General features: G+C 46.2%; 1 protein-coding gene across 2 annotated transcripts in view; it reads right to left on the bottom strand.

The window, feature by feature from the left end:
* Positions 1-298: 298 nt before the first annotated feature.
* Positions 299-19,302, bottom strand: part of rab3c (RAB3C, member RAS oncogene family) — a 255,761-nt gene continuing 236,757 nt past the window's right edge. For both annotated transcript variants that reach the window (XM_078549400.1, XM_078549391.1), the window contains exons 4-5: positions 13,082-13,206; positions 299-1,837 (exon numbers count right to left, since the gene is read on the bottom strand). In XM_078549400.1, the coding sequence (XP_078405526.1) occupies positions 1,650-1,837; positions 13,082-13,206 (313 nt within the window). In that variant the 3' untranslated portion in view covers positions 299-1,649. The remainder of the gene's footprint in view (positions 1,838-13,081; positions 13,207-19,302) is intronic.

Below are 19,302 nucleotides of genomic sequence, written 5' to 3' on the forward strand. Positions count from 1 at the left end.
TTTGTCTAATGCTACCAATGGGTTGCAAATAGCTAGAAAACTGACTGGGCTAATTAGAAGTAAAAGCTGATTTGTTATTAAAATGTGTTAACTTCAAGTCCTACAGTATGTAACTTTGCACAGATATCTGCATTGAATTAGAGATGCACTATATATTCTGAAATATTGCACTTAGTGGCCTATTGTCCCTCAATACAGAGGCTACACAAAAATATAAAACGCAGATTACTTCAGCACCTATGCACCATTTTACACTTTCTTCCATCAGGTAAAAATAAAAATTCAGACACCAGAAAGATAACTCTTGTTACATTTAATATTACACATTACAGAATACATAATTTTTTGCAGCTAAAAATAGTTACCTTTGTAATTAGTTTTACTGATGTGGTCTAAATGCTGGCAAAACACTCTTCTGAGATTTGTGAACTACCATAAAATGGCAAATTAGCAGCAAAATTATATGCAGAATCTTGAAAATGATGAAAATTCTCAGTGGATACAACTTATCTTCAAGATTGCTGTGTGGCATGATGTTTTAAAGAGATTTATATTCATGACTCCCTCTACAGTGGTAAATGACAAATAATTATAAATGAGGCTGGTTGCTGAAACAAGTAGCTGTGGACTGTAAAATGCAGCTACCAAAACCAAAGTCACACTGCAGGCTCCAGCTGGCTATAACTTGCATTGTGTCTACCAGGACAGAACTCTGGAAATGTGCACTCTGCTCTCTTGGTGAGTAATATTTAATGTTATAAGAGAGTGTCACTAGCGTCTGCCTTCTCATAACGTTTGAACAACTTAGCTTTAAGTCTCTGAATATCCCAGAGGTCCAACAGACTATCCGAGCATCTTTGAACACAGTTTCATGTCACAATGGAGCTATATCACACTCTGATTCATGAGTGGTGTGAGATGGCCTACTGCAGGTGGTCTTGAAATAGGTGGCTCTGCAGATCAGGGCCCGACTCTGCAGTTATACATTGCATTTTCGTGTCAATACACACAGGCAATTTATTCACATTAACAAAAATGTGATAGTATTACTGTAGCCTGAGACTGCTAGCAAATATGCTCCAAAACCTTTATTTTCAAATACGTATTGTTAATCAAGGAAATCTATCATTGGTAATTTCTCCTTTAAGTGACACATGGATGCTTATACACAGGATGCTGATACAAATAATCAAGCTAACTTAACTCAGTGACTTAAATTAATATATTTCTGTTACTGAGTTCACAGTTTTGTGCAGACTGAGGATAAGCTATTTATCATTAATTTATCATTGAGGGAATGCTTGAAAGGCCACATAAATCTAGTAAGCAGGGAGACCTAAGTTAGTTATAAATGCAGTACATTGAGCCTGGGAACCCATTGTTCCTGTTAACAGTCACACAAACCTTGAATCTACAGAAAAATTGCAGAACCAATACCAATATAAGTAAAGATTGGCTAAATGTCAGTTTTAATGCAAAAGGTATTGGGAAACGGTACTGTGCACAGACTAGCAAAAAATAAATAAAGATTGGTTTGTTTAATATTTTATAGAGGCCATACAGTAACATTTTCATAGACTAATAACTAAGGACTAATCTTTGCAATGTAGACACAATTTGATTGCCTCCATATATCTGTGGACAAGTCACTAACAACCGCAGTTTTGCTGCTGTGGAGGAGGGTTCTCTGTGAGTTTTGTGTTCTGTTTTCCTGCAGCAACAGTAGGGTCTGTATCCAAACTCTCCGACATCTTCTCACATATGATGTCAACAAGGCGTTCAAATGTTTGCTTTACATTAATGTTATCCTTGGCGCTGGTTTCGAAAAATTCAAAGCCTTGTAGAAAGAATAAAAAATATTAGTTTTTCAATTAACAGTTGCTAAACAAGTGCTCAGAAAGAGCAGTCTGCACACAGCATTTCTCTTGTTTTTCTTTCTTTGGATTAGAGGATAGACAGGAGATTTACTCTCCCAGCGCAGATTGCTGTAGCCAGCTGCTGGAAAGTGAAAATATACAAATGCTATCTAGAATAACTGGGCCTCTTAAAATTCACACCATCACTTTGCAAAAGTTAGCAGTCTTGGCTTAAGAGCTCCCATTGGAGCCATTTTTGAGGTTTAGTAACACCGTGTGAGAAACTACAGGTACAACCTGCCTTCTACTCCTGTCTTTGGTAACTCTGATTTTCTGCCATTTTTTTCCAGAAGGCAGTAACTTAAGCTCAGTAGTGTTCCAACTCGGCAGTACTGTATGTGAACTCAGCCAATGAATGCTGACATTTGATTTGATAATGGGGGTATCCTCACCTGATTGTCACATATGAACACTTTGCAGCAGGAATCACTGGCTATTGATCAACAGTGAGAAACCTGATTTTTTTTTTCTAAATTGTGGTGCTAAATTAACTAATTAAATGCATTTAATTTTCAGAGGTGCACAATGCACAACAAAATATCAAACTTCAGTGTCTACAGTGATCATGTCACTGTCAGCAAAGACCTAAAAATAACTTCAACATAATTTTGGTTACAAAGTTGTGGTGAATCAAAGATGCTAATATTGGTGATCATTTTAAAAACAAGAAATGCTTTTATAAACTACCTTCATTATCATTTTTCCAGTACCCTTTATGCTTTGGTTCTGAAATTATCTTTGACATGTAGGTATGATACGAGAGGTGCTGAATATAGCATACTGAAGACTAGACTGTTGGTGTAGGTAACATTAAAAGCTGATTTTGAGAGGAATGATGCATAAATCATTAACACCAATGGGTAAATTACTAGCTCTCTGCAGTGGTAATTTAGAAATTTTATTGTATTCAGCTGTTCTGGAAGTTATCATAACTACCTGTGAATTTAATTAAGTATTTTATTTCGCTGGCTGGGTTTTTGAAGGATACATTTTGATGTGAAGAGTAAGGCTAAGTAGCACATGCATTGAAATTACTTAGAATTTAAGTATGTAACAAAAAGTTACTTTGAGTATTCAAAATGAGCAAACACCTTTACTGCTGCTGCTTGTAGCTACTCCTATTAGGAGATCTGCTGTCGTGGTACGTCATGCTTGTCTGTCTTGCGCCATTCTCACACATCGTCTGCAACCACTCTGTGACGTCATGATGTAAAATGTTGGTGTGCGTTAAAAGTCTTTCCTGTATGCCTAGGTCGACCCCTCTTTCTGCTGCCCTCACTCTGCCCTCTAGAAGAGATCTCTAGTTTTTCAACTCTGACCAAATGGCTGAAATACTGACATTTTCATTTCTGGATGTCACTTTTTAATGTTCTTTTCACTCTTGCAATTTCAAGCACCTCTCCATTGGTCTAATGGTCTGTATACGGAATTTTTAGCATACATCTTAGCATCCACATTTCAAAGGCCTCTATTTTCTTCCACAGATCTTTATTTATTGTCCAGATTTATGAGCCATACAGGAAAGTGGATAGAATGTATCATCTTAAGAGTTTTTCCTTGTTACAAACTTGAGTTTTCTTGTTGTTAACACATCCTTCGTCTTCACAAAATTACTTTTGGCTATCTTTATCCTTCTTTTAATTTTGGCATCACAACTGCCATCTACCAAATTGCTTCTATCCTCTTTATTAATCACACCATGAAACTTGAAGGTATCTCCTTTTAATTGTATATATGTATACTGCACCCATTTCTGAAAAATAGTCCTGTACCAGTTTCCACATGGCCTTGATTAGTTCATTCCTCATCTTTCTAAAATCTGCTTATGGACAGATACAATTATCATCACAAATCACTGTATTACAACAGACTTTTAACGCGCACCAACATTTTACATCATGCCTTTCATTTTGACATCGGGCTTCTCTTTACTGAGCTGTCTGCTATCTTTATACCTATTCTAGTTGCCAGTACTACCTGAAGCCAGGATCCCTTGAGGATTTGGGCTGCACTCTGGGAACCAGAGCCTCTTGTTACCAATGTGGCCTGGTCTCAGTCCCACTGATTGGTGCCTTGCCATTGCTGGTGTCTGGGCAGTGTTTCTGTCTCCTTCCATCTACATGAGCAGACACCTGAGGGTGCTGACTGGAGAGTTCATATGAATAGCTAGCAGATTCTTCCTGCAAGGGCTGATTTCTATGGAATCTAAGCTCCTCAGTGTTGAAGTCTACTTTCACTCCTGGTTCCTCTGCATGTCCTTGTGATCAATATCACACTCAATGGCAGGAGCTGTATCTTCTCAGGTGCAGAAATGAGTCAGTGAAAGTAAGACTGAATGATGTGGTGGCTGAGAATGCAGTGGGGTTTGCAGAGGTTGAAGGGTCTTGTCATCTTTCCTCTTCCTCCTCAGCAGTATCTTGTTGTGTGTTACCTAAAAGAAAATGAGGGGTTAGGTGGATAATTTGAGATATGAAAATACAAACATACAAATTAGGAGCAAGAGTAGGCCACTCAGTCCTTCAAGCCTGCTCCACCATTCAATAAGATCATGTCTGATCTGATTGTTACCTCAACCCCACATTCCTGCCTACCCCCAAGAACCTTTCACCCCCTTGTTGATCAAGAATCTACCAAGCTCTGCCTTAAAAATATTCAAAGACAGAACTAGATAGATGTTCTCTATAGCACTTGAAGGTGCATAATGTTCCTGAGACATAAGAAGGGGAAGCTGCTTATGGTCCAAGAAAACCTACAGTTGCGACTTGCCTCCTACTTTTCTGTCCCCAACAGCATCAACGATATGCATCCTAGAGCTCCAGCACTTCTTCCTCAGGTAGGATAAGAGGCCTTGTGTGTTGGATGAACCACCACCTGTGGCTCAAGAACTGTATGCCTTATGCACCACATACTCCTGAAAGTGAAAAGAAAAGAGAAGATATAAGGATAGCACTGAAGATTGGCAAAATATCTTGTTCCAAGAGTTAGACACTTAAGGTAATAATGAGGCCAACAAGCACAAAAGCACAGGAATGATTAATTAGGGATGTCTTTGCATGCACATACACTGTGAAGAAAGGTGCACTTGCAGATTGCATATGGTAATGGAGCAGGGATCATTCGTGCAGATTATAGCTCTTGAGGCAAAGTAGGGGTACGATATGATAGAGTGCCATAAACAGAAACTGAAACAAAGGTTCATTGGAAAGAATACACTTACCTTAACTGCCTCAGTTGGATCACTGATCTTCTTCCTGAGGAATCCTAGAGGCCAAGGAGTTAGCACTCACTGTAATAGCCACTTCCCTTCCCAAAGTGCACATCACAGGTTTCAGGAGTTTCTTAACATGACACTAAAGAAAGTGTCCCTCCCACTCGACATTTCAGTTTGCAGAACATCTAGGTTAGATTCAGAAATATTTGCTGCCCTTCTCTTTGATCTAGTTGCTATCCTTTTCTCCCAGTTCACCTGCTCCCTTCCATGTTGCCACTAGCCCCTAGGTAGAAGGAGGTTTTATGTCCTGCTGCAGTTGGTGCCTGAACAGCAAGGAGCTTTTGACGCAGCTCTCCTGCCTGCCCATGTTTTCCAACATCCATCCATTGGAATGACTATAGCTCGACAGACTTTATTTGCATTGCCTTCCCGCTGTTTATAAGCTGAGCCTGTGATTTCTACCTTGATCTTTATGATGATTAAAAATCCTCAAAAACTTGTTAGTTTAAAGATTTTCATTTAATTTTATACAAATGCTTTCCAGATATGCTCAGCATAGCATTTATTAAGCAGTATTGATCAGTTATCGTGTAATTTGTCATAGAGATAAATATTACTTCCAAATGATAAATTCTAATTTTTGCTTATTAGTCTTAATGGCTCTAAGGATCTCAATATCACAATTAACTTAATTTACTTTAGAATTTTAGAACCTTTTGGAATATAAACAAATGGGCATTGAAATTCTGGTGGTGCCGTTGCTTCATGATACTCCGTCCCTGCCATGTCTCCATTTCTAATCCAGAAGGCAGAAATATTGCCATGTTAAAGTTGGGTGTCTGTACAAGGGAAAGCAATGGGCATACTCACAAATGGAAATGATAGGATGTCAGAGGGCCTTCTGCCACTGAGATAGGATCAAAAAACCTTATTAAGTCAAAGAATTAAAGTAATTCCAAATTCTTCATTGCAGCTCCCTTGAAGTGAGGACCCTAACTCTAATGGGACTTGAACACCATTTGAATCTGGCATGGTCAGCCTTCTGCTGATCATAATGCCCACTCATCTTACAGGATTTCCAGGAAGGACAAAATCCCCAATCCAAAATGCATCAAAATGACATTTGAGTGGTGAGGCAGCAACACCTCCCCAAACACCTCATTGGAAGATAAGGTTCCACTAGTTAAGATGCAGAAACTGTCATGCTTTGCTCAAATCTTTGTCCCTTTGATACTCAAATTCTGGTCCATGAAAGAGCAGAATTTCTGGACTATCACCAAGGCTATGTTAATAGTTAACCTTGAACCTCCTCAGAGGATTTGGCTCGACTCCAAGTATAACTCATGGTTAACTTGTGAAATCCAGCAGAAAAGGGCAGGAACCTGGTTGTGCCATTTTCGTGATTTCAAGGCCTGCATTTAAGGAGTGGAACAAGCACTCATTTTGTACAGGATGAGTGCTGTTTAGGGCAGAAACAGAGGCATGGGGCTGAATTCAGTCGTTCCTGCGCAGGTCCCGACAATGGATTCGGGATTGGGTGAAACTTCTGCTTACAGTGGGAATGGCTGGCCAACGGTTATTACGCAGTGGCTGGCCAATAATCACGGTGGAGGTGTGGGGCTTGGTAATTATGTGATGGGAGAGTGGAGAAAGTTGCTCAACTCACCATCAGTTGATGGGGTTGGAGGTCTGGGTGCCATTTTTAAGTGGCACCCACTGCCTACAAGATAACGGCATCTGTTTTGCAGAATCTGCTACAGGACCCCAGAATCCACCACCTTGACCTCCAGACTCAGCCTTCCTCTACACAGAACCCCCTGATCATTACCTTGGCTGACTCAGGCAGTACATGGCTAAAAGCAGACATTGCATTGCCCCGTGGTTAAGTGATGCCTCCCTGCAGGTTCTTCCCCCAGGCTGCCTGGAGACAATGAGAGGTGCTCTTCCCCACCGACAGCATCAGGAGACCCTCCAGCCTGACTATGGAGATTGCAGCGGAGGTTTGCAGTGGTGGGGTTCAATGAAAGAAGACGGTCAATAGCCTCCTTTGCACCGCCAGGGTGAGACAATGGTAGTGTTCAGTGTTACTCTCATGAGGGCAGCAAACAATGGGTCTCAGTGAGGGGATGAGTGGGCAGGCGGGTGAATGAAGTGCAAGGTACTGCAAGCAGATGCATTATAAGGCCTGGATAGATCTGGGTCCAGACTTTCAGGTTCATGCTTCCATTGTAGTTCAAGTGGCTAAGAGTGGGACTGTGGACAATTTATCCAAAAGGCCTTATTACCTGTCAGAGGAATGCATGCTAAAAAGGGGGCGACCTGCCAATGGTGCTGAAATGCATTCTTCCCTTCTGACAGCAGGCGAGAATAGTGCATAATGCCAAAGAACGTGCTAAGACAGGTAGAGGAGTGCCCGACATCAGGGCACTCACGCCTCCAGTGGAGGAGGCAGTGGAATTGGCCAGAGAGCCTGGCCACTGGGCAATGTGAATGGTGAAGCAGGAGTGCAGAGAAGAGAGTGAGGAGGCCTTGAGCATGGTGTCCACCATGGGGCAGGAAGGAGATGCAGTTCAGAGGGGGATGGGAAGAGGATTCTGAATAACATGAACCTAATTCTTTCTGTACTCCAAAGCAGGTCCTCTCATTCTGGAGGGACAGCCTGCTCGACTGTCCGTGGCCCTGCAGTCAATCTTTGAAGAGGATGGCATCAAAGCTTCAGAAGATGCACCATCACATCTTTTATCCGCACCCTCCACATACACTGATACATTCACCTCAGTGGAAATGTGATCGCTGTTAGAAACGGGATCCTCTGGGTGCCTGCCTTTTTCCCCGCTCCCTAATCCAGCATTAAATTCTGCTCATGCACTTTTACTCAGCTTTTTTTGAGTCATTTATGACCAGTCGGGAGGCTGGTATGAGTGAGATAAGATGTATAGACTACCAGAAAGGTGTAAATGGAGGCCACTGCGGTGTCCAGGCTCTTATTCTACTGAAGATTGGTTTTTGTTTAATGAATATTTCGATTGTCCCCTTTACATGGAGCTGAAGCTTAGAGTTGAGGTTTTTTTGGGCAATTCCAGTCCTCCCACTCCAGCAGTTACAAGCTGAATTGCATTCTTCAGCTGCATAGGCCAGGCTGGTGCCAGAGCTGTGTCTTCAATAGCCCAGGTTCCTGGTTACACGATGGAAATTAGGTGCCCTCCCACTCACCCTGCAAACTCCAGCGCCATCAGCTTTGGAGAGCATTAGAACAAGCTTGCTGGTTTAGATTTCCAGAGGTATGAAAGATCAACCGCATTAACAACTGTCACAATATAGTAGCAGAGAATAGAAAGCTAGCAGGGCACTCCCAGCAATATGTTATTGAGTTATTTAATACCTGGTATAGTTAGATTCTGAAAGGTTCAGGTTTTTGGTCCCACAAAGGATTTAAAAGAAAAGCTGCTTTTAATATTAGTTTTTAAGTGGAGTATTCTCTCTAGCAGAGCTTTTTTTCAAAGGCACCCAGGTGAAAGGTTGTGTCCCACAGCGACTAAAGAATGAATGTTTAAAACAAATTCTCACAGCCAGGGCTGAAGTTTCCCTGTCCCAGGCAGGCGGGTAGGGAGGTGGGACGGGACTGGGAGCAGAATTATAAAATACTCTGTTGGATCGGTTGGTCAACGTGTTCCCACCTCCAAGTGATCTTGCTGGAGGAGGGGCTAACAACGCCGAGGTTACCCATCCGGCAGTGGTGGATAGCCAATTAGGCCCATCAGTGGGCCAATGGGGGAACGTGGATGGTGCTGCTGGGATCATCCCGACGGCGGAGGGGCCACCCCCTGAGGCCAGAGCCTGGCAAGCAATTGGAGGCAAAGGTGCAGAGAAGCTGGAGAATAGTTAGAAGAATCTCAAATTAAGCAAGATAACTCACATTGGGCTAAATCCTCCGATCTTCAGATTGTTGGAGATCGGACACACGACTGAGATGCGTGTGGAAGTCCCAATGTGTGGACCTCCATGGGAACTGCCTGGGAAGTTTCAACTTCCGATGGCCAGTTTCCCTGCTCCCTGGGACCCTCTGCGAATGTCTCTGACTCTGAGTTAGAGTCGGAGACTTGGGACAGCCCGATGTACTCACCTGGATACTTACCCAGGAAATGTCAGATTAAAACCTAGGGCGGAATCATCCCAGATTTGCACTAAGTACAATAGTGGGTGGGAAAAAGGAGGTTCTACCAGCCAGCTGCAGTGGCGGCTTTTCACACCGTATCATCCCAATCCCACCTCATTAATTATGCCACCAACCCCGCTCTGGCCGCAAGAAGTCCAGCAATGTCACCACTCCAGCTTGGGAAGTGATGGCAGTGGTGGTCAGTGCCAGTGCACAGAAGAGGTTGGCCATCCAGTGCAGAAAGAGAATGAATGATCTCATCCATGTCGCCAGGGTAAGGCAACCATCTCATCACTCTAAACTCACACACTCAAGCCCCTCACACATTCTGGCATCTCATTCACTGCCACCTCAAGGGACATTACCATTCACTCTCTCACACACACCCTCACATCTCCATCTGGCCTCATCTCCTCTGGAGACCAACTCCTCAGCCCTCACCATCATGAGGCCACTTGCACAGATCAACATATGCCCCCACACCCTGGATACCCCCCTTCTCCGGTACAGCCCTCACCCTGCAGCCTCTTCCCTTGCCTGAGGCCTCTTCCTCCCCTTCCCCAAGCAAGCCCTAGCCCTGCAGCTGTTGAAAAGCTACCCCCGCCTCATGGCTGGTCTGGTAGGTAAAGACCTGTCCGTGAGGCCCCCTAAAAGTGATACGGTGCTGCCTGCGAATCCTGGTGCTGATGACCGTGAGTGCTGCCTGAAGCCAAATAGGCAAACGAATCCCGAAGTTTCGAGCGAAGTGCAGCTCACCAGGGGCATGTCGCTCGTGTACAGTTGTGAAACATGTCAGCGGATGATCCAGTGTGGGGGGATGATTCTGGCGGAATGAGCTTATAATGACATGCAGATGTATTACAATTAAGTTCCCGATGTGTGACGGCGGCAAATGTGGCCCACCATTGACCAGCAGAGTGGACGATTGCAAACTGGTTTCATGAAGTTGAGAAGCCAATTTTTGAGCTTCCTGTTATATTGTCCGCTCATGACCGCCATGACACTTGACGCCAGTGGGTATGGAAAATTCCGCCCCTAGTCTAATCCTGGTTAACTACACAACAGGGCCCCAATCAACCCTCTGACACCTCCAACTGCGCTGACCACCCCCTGATCATCTAACAATCCTCCCAACCCCTTAACCAGCTTTGAACCACTGGAATACCCCGCTGACCCATCAACTATCCCCCCAACCTGACCCCAAATAACCCCCAGCCTGACTACCCACCTACCCACTTACCCCCTACCCATCTTACACACCTCACCCACATACCCCCTTACCCACTTACCTCTTACCCACTTAATCACTCCACCTATCCAGTCTACCCCCCACCCACTTACTCACCTACCAGCCTCCTAACCATCTCACCCACCTACTCACACAACCACCTACTCACCCACTCACCTACCCACACATTCACTCATATCCGTTCACTCACATCCGTTCACTAACATCCCAGTGACCTCGGCCTAACCATCCTCGGCTGCTTCATCAATGACCTTCCTCCATCATAAGGCCAGAAGTGGGGATGTTCACTAATGATTGCGCAATTCAGCACCATTCGCGACTCCACAGAAACTGAAGCAGTCCATGTCCAAATGCAGCAAGACCTGGACAATATCCATGCGTGGGCTGACAAGTGGCAAGTAACATTTGCGCCACACAATTGCCAGGCAATGACCATCTCCAAAAAGGGAGAATCTAACCATCACCCCTTGACACTCAGTGGTATTATTGTCACTGAATCCCCCACTATCAACATCCTGGGGGTAACCATTGACCAGAAACTGTACTGGACTAGCCATATAAATACTGTGGCTACAAGGGAAGGTCAGAGGTTAGGAATCCTGCGACAATTAACTCACCTTCTGACTCCCCAAAGCGTTTCTGCCATCTACAAGGCACAGGGCAGGAGTGTGATGGAATACTCTACACTTGCCTGGATGAGTGCATCTCCAACAACACTCAAGAAGCTTGACCCCATCCAGGACAAAGCAGCCCGCTTGATTGGCACCCCTTCCACAAACATTCACCTCCTCCACCACCGATGAACAGTGGCAGCAGTGTGTACCATCTACAAGATGCACTGCAGGAATTCACCAAGGTTCCTTGGGCAGCACCTTCCAAACCCACGACCACTACCATCTAGAAGGACAAGGGCAGCAGATAGATGGGAACACCACCACCTGGAAGTTCCCCTCCAAGTCACTCACCACCCTGACTTGGAAATATATCGCCATTCCTTCACTGTCACTGGGTCAAAATCATGGAACTCCCTCCCTAACAGCACTGTGGGTGTACCTACACCACAGGGACTGCAGCTGTTCAAGAAGGCAGCTCACAACCACCTTCTCAAGGGCAGTTAGGGATGGGCAATAAATGCTGGCCCAGCCAGTGATGCCAACATTCTGTAATTGAATAAGAAAAATTCACAAACATCCATTTGCTCTTGCCCATTCACTAACATTCAGACTTCACATTTAAACTTCCCATACTACAGCTGGCGCCATAAAAAGAAGGCTTGTCTTGTCTTTCCTGACTCTGTTACGACCTGATGGAATTCTCCAAGGAGTGCTGTGCGCCACATTTCTGGGACAGCTGAGCTTAGAAGACCCTGGTAGAGGTGCGGACCAGCATTGGGTCAGGGAAATTTACAGACGCAGCGGCAAATCAACAATGATTGCCACTCCTCAGAAGATCGGCGCCAATGTGTGATAGCATGGCTAATTCTTTATTTTACATGATGAATTGGATTGATTGAATTATGGCATCCTAGGTATAACAAATGTTCTGTGCGGTCACCCTATTTATGAATTAGGCAGCTTAACAATTCATATCTGCGCTCAGCTCATCAACTGTTTGCCCAATCCACTTTCAGAAGGATTGAATTAGAATGCATGCAAAAGACATCAGGCAGGATTTTCAGCTCGGTGTGTGGGCATGCGCCCAACATGCACGATCGCAAAATAGTGTGCGATGATGTTGGGTGAGCGTCCCGACGACATCGCGCATTTGCACGATGTTTCGGCCGGTGGGTGCACGCGAGAGTTGGCAGTGCACCCGCCGACAATTAAGAGGTCTGTTAAGCCTATTAATCAATTAATTGAAGTGAATTTTTCCCTGCCTGTCCAACCTTATGGATGGGAAAACCTTTGGATTTTTGTGGAAACCTCATCCACGGGCAGGATGAGGTTTTGGATGTTAATTAAAAATAAAATAAAAATGTTGGTACAGCATTTTTGTTATCCACATGATAGGGTGATTGAGTCCGCTGTGTGGACATTTTTCCAGGATTTTTAAAAACATTATTGATTGATTTAAAACACTTCAGCTCCCTGAGGCAGCTCTCTGCCTTCAGGGAGCTTTCACTGTGCATTCCCCCGAACCTGCGCTAACTTCTGCGCTCGCTCTCCTCCCCCCCTACCCTGGCAGTGCCCAGTGTTTCAGCGTGCGTTTCACACTGGCTAGCCGTTAATTGGCTAGCCAGCGTGAAATTGTGGTCAGAGCCTGATCACGGGCGGCAAACCGCTGTGTGGCTGCTCCCGGGCCCGCCCACCATGCACGTCCGATGAGGGGAAAATCCTGCCCATGAATATCCAGTTCAGGTCTCTCGAAATTGCATTATCATAGGAGCGCTGCAAATCACCTTGTATAAAAGTATGACGTCCAGACCACTTACAGGGATGATTGATGCAAGTGAACCTGAGAGAGTACATATCTGAATTTGTAACAACATGTCATCAACAAAATGCATTATAAATCAGCTAAACAAGGTAATTTGCATTGACCAAACATACCAAGTTGGTCTGCCAGCTGTTTTCCTCTCTCCATAGATACTATCCTTTCATCTTCCATGTCACATTTGTTGCCAACCAGTATAACCTGAGCATTATCCCAGGAGTATGTCTTGATTTGGGTTGACCTAAGAGGAAATTAGAAAATACAGTAGAGAGGTTTGTTACTTTTGTTAAAGTAATATAAATACCAACATTATGCAAAACTTAATACTTCTCCACAGCAAATTATCCGAAAATCAACACTATGGGCTATATTTATATTTATGTTGATGGATTTCTGATTGATAAAACTTTCAGAATACAATTTAGCTCTTGCTTTCTTTCTCCAATACTACAATCTTAATCAATTCTACAGCGTTTTCTATGATATGGTGACTTATAAGTCATTTTAAGGATAATGTTTGCAATACTGGGAGTGGTGAGATAAAAAGGAGTAGAACCTGTCAACTGGATTACTTACCAGACTTGGGTTAGATTAGGGAGGGGAAGAATGTGCGACAAAGGGAAGGGATGAAGCAAATTGCATTTCTTGTAATGGATGACCAGAATGATATCTCATCTTCTGCATTTTACTTCATAAAATGTTATATCTTTTTAGTCACAAATTTGAAACCACCTACGATCCTCTAATTCCTTTCTAAAGAAGTAAATCCATTTAAAATGTGGTTCTAGATATCCCCACAGTACTTCTATTTAATTTTCCATCAGAAAGGACCATGGGATACAGTTGCTAAGTCACATCATGGAGTATTTCCCTTCATAAAATATTGAGTATAAACCATTGATGTGTTTTTTCTATGTCCTTTCCGTAAATGATTTCAGATGCAAAGTGATGAAACAGTGCTCAATCTTGAAAGATTGATTATTTTTATTGTGCCAATATGGCCTTTCAGAGGACAAATAGCTGTTCAATAATCATATATCTGGTGACCTACTTTTTCATTGAACTGTTGTCACGCTGTGACAGAGAATTAATATCAAGAACCTTGAAATTACCTCAGCAGTTACAAACTAACAGATCATCTGATGAACCTCTTCCAACAAGGAAATTAAGTGTCACCTAAATATTAGGCTGTGAATATTAGCATATGACCTAATGCATCTGTATAGAATTCCCTTGTTTGCTGTTTAATGGCAAGCTGCCATTGAAAATCACAGAACTGTTTTGGTGTAGAAAGAGGTCATTCGGCCCATCGTGTCTGCACCAGCTCTCTGAGTATTTTAACTTAGTGCCAATCTCCTGCCTTTTCCCCGTAACCCTGCACATTGTTTCTATTTAGATAATCATCTAATGCCCTCTTGAATGCCTCAATTGAACCTGTCTTCGCTACACTTCCAAACCCTAACTACTTACTGGGCAGAATTTTCTGCCTGTCGGGCGGGCGGAGCTGGAGCGGCCGACAGGACCCAATTGGCGCACATGATCGGGACTGTGCCGGGGGCTGCGGCAGACGTGCACAGACCACTGGGTCCAATGGCGACCCGGCAGCCTGTTTAAAGGAAGGCCTGGCAGCCTCCTGTAGGCTGCTCACAATGGCCACTTCCAGGTCACACCGCAGAGGGTCGTCTGAGCAGGAAACGCTGGAGGGAAGGGCAGAGGAGCAGGGCAGGCTGCAGGGTCTGCCACAGGAGCAGGACAGGCTGCAGGGTCTGCCACCGGAGCAGGACAGGCTGCAGGGTCTGCCACAGGAGCAGGGCAGGCTGCAGGGTCTGCCACAGGAGCAGGGCAGGCTGCAGGGTCTGCCACAGGAGCAGGACAGGCTGCAGGGTAGGCCAGCAGGGGGCCAATGTGCCCCTCGCTTTTCAGATGATTGCCTTGCTGCCCTTCTCGAGGAGGTGGAGGCACAGTGGGAGGTGTTGGTCTCCCAGGATGGGAGGGGGAGGCCCCACCACATGACCAAATGTGTCTAGGAGGAGATGGCGAAGGTGGTGAGCTCCCGCGACATGGTGCAGTGCACCTGGATCCAGTGCCGTAAACGCTTCGCTGATTTGTTGTGCTCTGGAAGGGTGAGAACCATGTTGGCATTGGGCATTTAACCCAGCAGGTAGCCTTAGCCTTTGAGCACCCCCCTCCCAAGTCTTACTTTTGTGACTGCATTGAATCATGTTGGGCATTTCTCGTACGCTGGGTGGGCAAGCAGATAGTGCCCATGCTTAGATCAGCCTGAGTGGTTCCTGAGGAGATGAGTTCTCCCCCGCACCATGTGTTGCTCTTAGTCACACATGACTAGACTGAGGGCAACCTGCAGGAGATGCAGCTAGGCGCATACTCAGAACTCCAACACCTGTCCTATTCACGGTGATGAGATTGTGGAAGGGGAGCTTGAAGGTCTCATGGCCAAGAACCATCTGATGCCCTCGACGCTGCATGTAGTTGCTCCTCCATGCTATGGGAGCTAAGACCATGTGTTTCCTAAAGTGATGTATGCAGAATGTGTCCAAGGTGGCCATTGGGGGGCAGTTGGGAGCAGGCGTACTATCTTTGTGTGAATGATCAGCAGTAGCGGGGAGAGGAGACACTGGAGACCTGATATGGGCCACTGTGGTTGGGGTATGGCGTGCACGTGCAGAGTCCATGTGCAAATTGCCGCAATGAATGGTGTTCTCTGTTATTCAGGAGAAGAAAGCTCATAATGCGTCTGAGCGTTCGAGGACTGGAGGCAGCCAGGCTCACCTGATGATGTTAAGCCGCTTTGAACAGGAAGTCATGGAGCTTGAAAGGCGCCATACGCCCAGGTCAACTGGTGTCGGTGAGGCTGGGGTGGAACGGCCAGGTACTTGAGGCCAACAGTGAGATCCGCAATGTCCTCCCAACATCCACTGATAATTGTTTAATTTGTTATTGTTGCAACATTGCTCGATCATAGAGTGATAGAGTCAGAGGTGTGGAGCAAAGAAAAAGGCCCTTTGAGGATGTGCACGTCAAACACTTTCCTAACTGTTCTAATCTCATTTCCCAGCACTATGCCCATGGCCTTGTATGCCATGGCATCGCAACTGCACATCCAAATACTTATTACATGTTAGGAGGGTTTCTGCGTCCACCACCCTTTCAGGCAGTGCATCCCACATTCCCAACACCCTCTGTGTGCAAAAGTTGCTCATCACATCACCTGTCAACCTCATGCCCCTGACCTTAAATCTATGCCACTTGGTTACTCATCCCTCCGCCAAGGGGAAAAGGTCATTTCTGTCGACCCTATCTATGCCCCTCATAAACCTCAATAATGTCACCCCTCAATCTCCTCTGCTCCAGGGGAAATAACCCCAGTCTATGCTATCTCTCCTCATAAGTCAAACTCTCCAGCCCAGCCAGCATCCTGGTCACTGACCTCTGCACTCTCTCCACTCCAATCACATCCCTCCCGTGAAGCGCATTTCAGAACTGCACACAGAACTATTGCTGTGGCCTAGGCAGTGTTTTCTGCACTTGGAACATTACCTCCCTGTTCCTATATTCTATTCCTCGGCTAATAAAGGCAAGTATGGCTTTTACCTTCTTAAACACCTTATGTACCTGCTACCTTAAGGGGCCTGTTGATATGCACAGCAAGGTCCCTCTGATCCTCCTTACGTTTCATGGTCCTACCATTCATCGTGTATTCCCATGCCTTGTTTGTCCTGCCCAAGTGCATCACCTCACACTTATCCACATGACATTCCATTTGGCATTCCTGTAGACCAGCCCGTCTATATCCGCCTGTAATGTAAGACTAACCTCCTCACTATTTGCCACCCCACCAATATTCATGTCCATAGGTTCTGGAAGGTTGAGCGCATAATGAGCCAGGGGAAAGGGATGAAGTGTGTCACTGTGTGCACACTAACTGATCCACTGTCCTTGTTGTTCATTTCAGCATCATCAGTGCCTGTCCACCAGGAGGAATTCCAGAGGCCCCCTCTCACACCTGAGGGTCCTCAACTGTCACCTGCGTCACACCATTTCTGCGAGGCAGGCACCAGTGCAGATACTAGCACCTCGGTGGGCATTGCAACATCGGCTAGTGTCCTGGGCACAGTGGAGAGGGCACTTCACAGTCGCTGGAGGAGCTGGCAGAGACGGAGAGTGCCGATGGCGCCAGCAGTCGGAGGACTGCAGGGGACCAGACACATGCTCAGTCGGTGCCTGATAATGTGCCTCTGGAGTCGTCCGCGATGCAGCAGCTGCAGGAAATGCGGCCGGGTGTGCCGGAGCATCTGGGGGAGATACATGAGGCTGTGCTTCACTTGGTGTCCATGGTGGAGTCATCCACGCGGAGCATCACTGATGTAATGAGCCTCATGGCCGAGCGCCATGCTTCCTCCATGGGGAGAGTGGTGACTCTCATGGAGAGGCACCTCCAGGAGAACAATCAGGTTCTCCTGGGGTTATGCCCAGACCTGCAAGCCCTCACAGCGCCAATGACCACAGCTGGTCATTGCCAATGTGAGAGATGGTGTGGGCTTCAAGCTCCCCAGCTCGTTGCCCATCCATCAACGGTGAGCAGGGAGATCCGGGGCGACCTCACGTCAGCGCAGCAGCTGCCTGTCATATCTGTGGCTCCTCTCACGGCGCTCCTGATATGGGCACCAGCTGCTCCGCCTCTCCCAGTGGCCGCTTCATCGGGTGAGGCTGCAACGACTGTGGAGATGCCAGCTGTGGAACTGGCAGATCCCTCCCAGGCAGGCCCAGCACAGGCTCCACGGGCCAGAGGATGACCGCCAAGGTCATCGAGGCCAACAGGACAGCAGAGTTAGCAGGCTGTCTCAGATGCCACTCTGAGCGATGGGGTGGCACCAAGACGTAGCACCCGGAAATGAAAAAATAAGGCACCTTAGGCACACCACGGGTTTCTCACTGGTGCTTTTGTATTGGCCCAAGATTAGGTACTTATAATTTTTTTTTGCTTGATTAACATTTTGTTTTGGATTTGTGAGAACTTCTGATGGTTAAAATAAAAACTAGATGTGTTACCATGGCTGAAGGTGGCTCCTTTGTTCTGCATTTGTATGTTTAAGATAAATGTCATGAGTGTTTGTTTGGATATTCAAGTTTATGTCCAAAGCCCTTAGTTGCAGCTGATGACCTGATGCAGATTTAGCACTTAGGTGCTGAGTATGGAAGCGCCAGGCAAGGCTGATCCTGCAGATCCATTTATGTGGAGCTAGCTGAAGGTTCATTAGATTAAAGTCTCCCGGGCATCCCTGCCTCCTTGGTGTAGTCCTAGGTAAGCGTTTAGTCCCTCAGCATTCCCGTGTGCTTCCTCATCCTCAGAATCAATGCTGGACTCATCATTTGCAGCCGCATCCACTGCGTCAACGTCTTCATCGTCCACTGTGTCCCCCCTTTCCAGCGCAAGATTGTGCAGAGTGCAGCATGCAACCACTGTCACCATGTACTGGAGTGCGCCCCCTGAGCGGTCCAGACATCGGAAGCGCATCTTGAGAAGATGGCTCTCTCCACCACAGCCCTTGTGGAGGTGTAGCTCCTATGGTAGCGCTGCTCAGCTTCTGTTCTTGAATGGCGGAGAGGCGACATGAGCCACCTTCTGAGAGGATGGCCCTTGTCACCCAGCAGCCATCCAGCCGGGCTGTAGCACTGAAGAGCCTCGGCACCTGGGAGTGTCTGAGGATGTAGGGGTTGTGGGAGCTGCCTGGGTACCTTGCACTGACTTGTAGAATCAGCATCCTGTGATCACACACTATCTGCACATTCATGGAGTGGAAGCCCTTCCTGTTGACGAAGGCATCGGGCTCACCTGCTGGCGCCTTGATGGCCACATGTGTACAGTCTATTGCACCCTGGACACGGGGGAAGCCAGCAATGGCCGTGAGGTCTCTGGCTCGCTGTGCCTGACTTGCCTGGTTGCAGCGGAAGTGGATGAAGGTCAATGCCTGTCTGAACAGAGCATCTGTAACCTGCTTGACACAAGTGTGGACAGCTGATTGGGAGACACCGCAAAGATCACCCACCGAACCCTGGAAGGAGCCAGAGGCATAGAAGTGGAGGGCAACTGAGACCTTCAGAGCCACTGGCATGGGGTGTCCATCCACACAGCTAGGAGATATCTCAGGGCCAATCATCTGACAGATGTAATTGACTGTCTCCCTTGAGAGACGGAGCCTCCTTCGGCACTGCACCTCAGTCATATTGAGGTAGCTGCTTTACCGCCTGTATACCCTGGCAGCAGATAGTGGCGTCTTCTGCGGCCCCTTCCACCTTGGTCCACCTCTTGGCCCTG

This window comes from Cetorhinus maximus, chromosome 1 (genome assembly GCF_964194155.1).
Source record: "Cetorhinus maximus chromosome 1, sCetMax3.hap1.1, whole genome shotgun sequence".
NCBI lineage: Eukaryota > Metazoa > Chordata > Chondrichthyes > Lamniformes > Cetorhinidae > Cetorhinus > Cetorhinus maximus.